At 46.0% G+C, this 6,056-nt stretch overlaps 1 protein-coding gene across 1 annotated transcript in view; it reads right to left on the minus strand.

The window, feature by feature from the left end:
• Fur2 (furin-like protease 2) overlaps window positions 1-4,620 on the minus strand; it is a 50,439-nt gene extending 45,819 nt beyond the window's left edge. Inside the window, exons 1-3 of the mRNA XM_077658393.1 lie at window positions 4,133-4,620; window positions 1,586-1,690; window positions 822-959 (exon numbers count right to left, since the gene is read on the minus strand). Of these exons, the coding sequence (XP_077514519.1) occupies window positions 822-959; window positions 1,586-1,690; window positions 4,133-4,339 (450 nt within the window). The 5' untranslated portion in view covers window positions 4,340-4,620. The remainder of the gene's footprint in view (window positions 1-821; window positions 960-1,585; window positions 1,691-4,132) is intronic.
• Between the last annotated feature and the right edge of the window lie 1,436 nt (window positions 4,621-6,056).

A 6,056-nucleotide genomic window follows, 5' to 3' on the forward strand; every position in this document is an offset into this window, starting at 1 on the left:
GTCACTCACTGCACGCAAGTACTGCTAAGAAAGATCTACAAGTTCAGCAGCAAGAATGAGAGAAAAAAAACAATATGACAAGTGCCTGTTACTGCTGCAACCCATAAAGACAATGACTGGGAAAGCTTAGGCTACAGCTGCTGACGAATTTTGTCCACCATGGTCATCATTTCCGCTACGAAGGAAACTAGACAACACAAAAGATGCGCGCAGGTATGGAGAGCCTTTCACAAAAGCAAGGTGCTGTCATCACACAATAGCAGTGCTCAGCTCCTTTCAAGAGCCCCACATACAGTGGCTTTGTGTTTTCTTCTTCCTTCTGACATTCAGCTAACACTGCACTATTCATTTACCAGTGCTTAAAAGACAAGAGCAAATTACTGCATATTTGTGCACATGCCATTTAAGCAGTTGTGATGACTGAAGGCTAGCTGTTCTTTCACAAACAATACACGTGGCAGAACAGTCGCATAATGAACAAGCAAAAAGAAAAAGAAAGCAGTATAGCCCAAGTCTACCTCTCCTAAACATACAAAAAATTATAGCAGCTGCAAAGCAAAATAACCTTAAGCATATCAAACATTCAGCTAACTAAAAATGCAATACAAATCAAACAGTCCACACGGACAAAAACATGTAGGAGGAGGATCCCTAACAGCCTGACTGAACAACAGTATGTGGCTAGCCAGTTGCACACAGAAAATTTCAGTCAGTGCCACATTAATAGCTCCTACACGAGTTTTAAGAGGTACAAACAATTTAGGTTTTTAGCTTTTAGGACGTATAAGTAGAGTTCTCAAGCCCCGATAAATCTTGCATACCAGGTACCACTGCTTCTCGTACAGTGGGTCTGAGAAGATCCGATAGGAGCGATGGAACTCCTCCTGGTACCGTATGTCGTCCAGGCTAACATCTCGTTTGACTCTCCGCTTGACAGTTTGCTGCTCAAACCATTGCACCTGCGAATTGTCAATGCATATATTTGTACACACATGCACACATATGCACCTCATGAGCCCCCAAATTTTATATGTGACAGTTGCATAAGCAAGGTATGAAGGAAAAAAAAGTAAGCTAGCCAATACAACAAGAAATGTGTTTTGATTAATTCGCCATGACTGTTACAGCTGACGTTAAAACAAGGTTAAAACCGAAATGTCACTAATGAAGCAAGGATGAAATGAACTTCAATTGAGGTGAAGTTGAAGTTATGCAAACACTTTCGATTAACAAAAAGTAAGCTGCAAGCATGATCAGAAAACAAAGACAACAGTTTCACACATCAGCAAATTTTGCATTTGTTCCAACAATATGTACAAGTTCGTGCAGCCTTATTATTTAACCAGCTCCCCTGCTCTAAAATTACTGCATGCACATGTGCTTTTATCAGAAATGCACAAAGCTACAAAATGCAGCAATAAGTCATAAAACGCTAGCCTGTATATGACAACTGCCAATCTAATCCATTACACTAAATGGAAATATATTGCACATGTTGAACTTCCAACAGCAATATAACTTCCACCACCACTAATGTCGAAGAGTTGTCACAATAACAATTTCAATTTGCAAAAGCAATGCTTACTTGTTCATCCTTCTCCAAGACCTCATGGTGAATGTGACTTGCTTCTACGGATCGTTTCCGTATAGAGTGGTGCTCAAATAAGTAGTAGTTATCTAGCGACCCAATCTGCATACAAGAAAAGGTCGCACTATTGCATAGGTGCCACGAGCTGTTGTTTGCATTTGGAAGAAATGTGATCACAGCAAAAAAAAATATAGTATACACAAAGTAATAAAGTGCAGTGAGCTCAAGAGGACAAAGCGTGTATCTAAATTTGCAATATATTTGCATTGCAAAAGAGGAAAAAAGACCAGCAAAAACTACAGTTGCCACCTACCATTATAGGACTCACAAATGAGTCAATAATGAATTCAATACACGAATAAAACAAATAAAAACACTTTATTAAGCCCAATGTGCCAAAATGTCTACAAAATGATTACGCAATGCAAATGCAGGACAGACAACAATGAAAGTCAAAAAGGACGCAGCTACTTTACTGCTGAAACATTTTGACGTTGTGGTGTACACTTACTATACGCCCACCAATCGGCCCAATTTTCCATACTGTAAAACGAATATGCCACTGCGTGAAATTCGACGGTCCTGCTCATTTACTGTTTAAAAGTGGGAGCTTCTTAGTGAAAATTTTTACCCTCTGGCAAGTCTGAAAGTAACTGTGACAGCACTGGATTTTGGCACCATCCCAAAATATCTCATTTCAAAATGCATAACATGTCGAACACGTTAGCGCATGTGCAATTTGTATTTCATTTTTGAGAAGGCAGTCTACAAGCAGCTATCCTTGCACTGCAAACTGCAGATATAAACGAGATCCCTGGAGCCAATGCACAATTAATTAAGCGGCATCACAGGAGTAAACAGTGGGCTCATGGTATTGGATTCATGCTTTGCACAAAATTACGCATATCCTGCAAAGTTACATTTTCGGAGGAAAAATTCTCCACTTCCAGTTTCACATATAAATATCTGCTGGTTTCAAAGAGAACACTCTTCTATGCTGCTTTCTGACTTAATATGGGTCAGTAAACAAGTCATACATTATACAACGCTAGAGCATCAAATTCTAAATTTGCTAACTGTACTGAGCAATATGACTGTTTTGATTTCCACTTCTAGGAGGTAATCTTCCTTGCTATGACACATCAGTAACGGTTAAGTACATATAAATGCTTAAGGAACAGACAGCCCTGAAACGTTCGTAAATGCAAGTGTGTGTCATATCCAATCAATTTAAGTAGCACCTGCATGAAATGATAACATGAACAGTTTGTGCAACAGAAGAACACCGTTTAATTCCGCTGTAATTTAATGAGCGCTGAAATTGTTGGTTTCAATCTTTTCAGCCTAAAAGATAACCTTGTACATACGCCACTTAGTCCAGAGACTGGAAAGAAGCCAACATAATACTAAACTTTAAAAAATGCAGAGAGACGCGCGCAAGAAAAACGATTAAAGGAACCACCGGAGGAAAGAAAGCGACATACCCGCGCGTAGCAGATATGCCGAAAAACAGAAGAAAAATGAGCAACTGAGTGCGCTAATGCAGACGTCCATTCAAGCTCCCGGAAAGTGAATGCGCCTCGTTTGGCCACTCGGCCATGGCGCAGCGGGGTGGCGTAACGACAGGTACTTGAACAATTTTCCCCTCAAAGGCAACCTTAATTCCTTGAGGCGCAACGCGATAAAACACATAACGCACGCAACTGGCAAGGGGCGCGCGCGGGTGGTTGCGAGAGCCTGCGCGCGTCACTCACACAGATTGACCTTCTAAAAATACAGCTGACGTCAGGATGGATACACCATCTAAATTAAATTTTTATTTTGTTCGTGCCGCGCGGCGCGTCCAGTTACGCGGCCATCGGCACAACAGGCGATTCAACACCGTTCAAAGTAGAACGAGACCTCTGGAAGCGTTCCCGATTCTTTAGCACACGCAAATAGCGGACCTCCGGCAGCAGTTCTTATCGAACGAAAGTCGGGTTCCTCCAGAGATAGGCAGGTTTCGAGACGTTCGGTAAACAGAGAAAATCATCGGTTTCTTATCGGAGGCCACTTCAGACGAAAGCCTGAACGTCGCTGTCTGGAAGATCACGACAATTTCTTAAGGCTGAAAAAAAAAAAAAAACCTGTCCTGTCCGTTTTCTTGCCGTTTTCATTTTAGCTGCACATACGTGGTTTCATTTTCGGTCCGGGCTGTAATCCGCACAATCAGGAAGACGATTCCCAGCGTCAATTACGCCGTCCGTCCGACGAGGAAAAGCGCAAGCTTCGAAAGAAACCTGTCAGACGAGCTGGGCACGAACACAAATGTTTACAGCCATTCTACCGACATGTAGTACGACGCGCCTGAGCGAGCAGACGCTCTAGCCGCAGCCCATACAGCACTTCTGTCGCCCGAAATACGTGCAAGGTCCCCTTATTATCCGCTTCGAGAGATTCGCGCGCTAAAACGCCACCACCTAAAGACATGAACATCGGCGAAGGTTACGAAACACCACACATGCAGGCAATCGAAAAGGGTGCATGCACACACCACACACATACCTGTCCTCGGTTGATAAACCCATGCCGACTAGCGACACGGTCTGCCTCCTGATGACCACCGTGTATCTCGACAGCAATTTGATTGGTGTAAATGGGCGACTCGGAGGACTCGGTCCGATCCACTAGGCAGATAAGCACGGCGCAGGCCAGCCACACACACCGCACACTTGTCCTGAGTCGAAACACGGCCGTCCTGTGCAGGGCCATCGCCGCAGGTCTTGCCTCGAAGGATGCTCGGACGTGTTCCTCGTCTCCGTGGCGACGGCACTCAAGCGGGCTCACGTTATCGGGCAATTTTTGCACCCTCGCTGCTCGCACCTCAGCCTAGTGTCAATTTTGCTCCGGCTGTGCCGAGACATGAATTCGGCCCGAGTAAATCATTCTGCGTCTAGTACGTTGGCCCGCTATCGCCGTTCATCGGCACAGCCCAGACAAGAAAGTCCCCTCACGTTTGAAGCAGCATCGACGAAATTTTCTAGCTTTTAGATACTTTTTTTTATGTAAAACCAGCGCGCGATCGCCGCGACGCGCCTCGGAAACTAGCGCAACTAAGCACACGGCCGAAAACAAAACCGCGCGTGGCGCTCGCCGAAGAAAATATAAGACGCGCGCGGAAGAATTTCAGACATCTACCGGTGCACTACAAGGTGTTTGATACGCCTCGTACCGAGTGAAGTGGTGGAACGCTCGCGTTATATAAAGCCTACGCGCGCCGTCACGCAACTACTTGGCCTGATATTGCGCCTCGGCTCTAGCTCGCATCACTCCACCGGGCTCCACTGAGGGGCATCCGTGATCTTATGTCATGATGGGGAAGGCACGCAGAAGCAATTACCGCGACAGATTTACGGCTCTGCCCTGCTGCGTAAAACAAATCATCCGCCTCGCTAATCTCACTTCAGCCGCTCGGGTTTCCAGATAATCTTGGACGCGGTCACGGTTTGGGGTAGGCAAGTTGCTAACGAAGCGTTGAAAGACAAATACACGTGATGGCTAACAGTGCACGCGTATTTTGATCTTATTGCATCGCAGAACAAGAATGCATACAAATGTACGCCGCATATATGACATCTGGGCCTGCTATCTCAGCACGCATCTCGACTCCAACGTTTTCGCTTGGGTAGCCGCGCGGCCGCGGGCCACCAGCACGTGTCAGTGCGAAGAGTGGCGTGCTGGATAATTGCTTCGCGCAGCTCGAGATGCACCCCTCGCCAGGTGTTCTCCTCCAACACGGCAGAGCGGCCCACCTACTCACCTTGCAATCGCATAAAGGTCAAGAAGGAAAGAGGTCGGACTCGTCTGCTGCTGGGCGTCGTGCGCGCGCGCGCGAGCGCTCTCTAGTTTCGGTTTCCGCCTACCGCCTTTTTGCAGTTCCGTCATTAAGGCGCACCACAACTGTCGTCGAGCTGGGGGCACGTATCATTTCCCAGCCCACGTCTCTTGTGCGGTTTTTCGAGCTTTTTCTTCCTTTCGTTCTTTTTTATAGTAACGGCGACGAACAAGAAAAGACTCGTCCGTCATTTCGAAGCATTCAAAGAATGTTCTACACAAGACATAAACAACATTCTTTCCCGGCGCAAAAGAAACCAGATCTGTTTACGCAGCGGGCGTTTTAGACCCGTGGAAAACGTCGTCCAACGCCCAAGCAGCTCATTTGACTGACAGACACGAATACGTTGTAATCGCATTGGAATGCTGAGTGACACGAGATACCGAACAAAGGAGGGGGAAGCCTCACCCCGCCCCGCTCTATACCATGGACGAGATCCCGAAGGCAGTCGTGTTCGCTGCCGTCTGCCTCCCGCTTCGGCTTTGCTGTCAAATTTACTAAAGGCGCAACGGACCTTCAAAGGTAGTGGACTGGCTGTTTTAATTAACTATGCGAAAGGCGGTGAAGAGAAATTCGTTAAATTTTTGTTTCAGA

The sequence above is a fragment of the Amblyomma americanum genome, chromosome 3 (assembly GCF_052857255.1).
Source record: "Amblyomma americanum isolate KBUSLIRL-KWMA chromosome 3, ASM5285725v1, whole genome shotgun sequence".
NCBI classification, from domain to species: domain Eukaryota; kingdom Metazoa; phylum Arthropoda; class Arachnida; order Ixodida; family Ixodidae; genus Amblyomma; species Amblyomma americanum.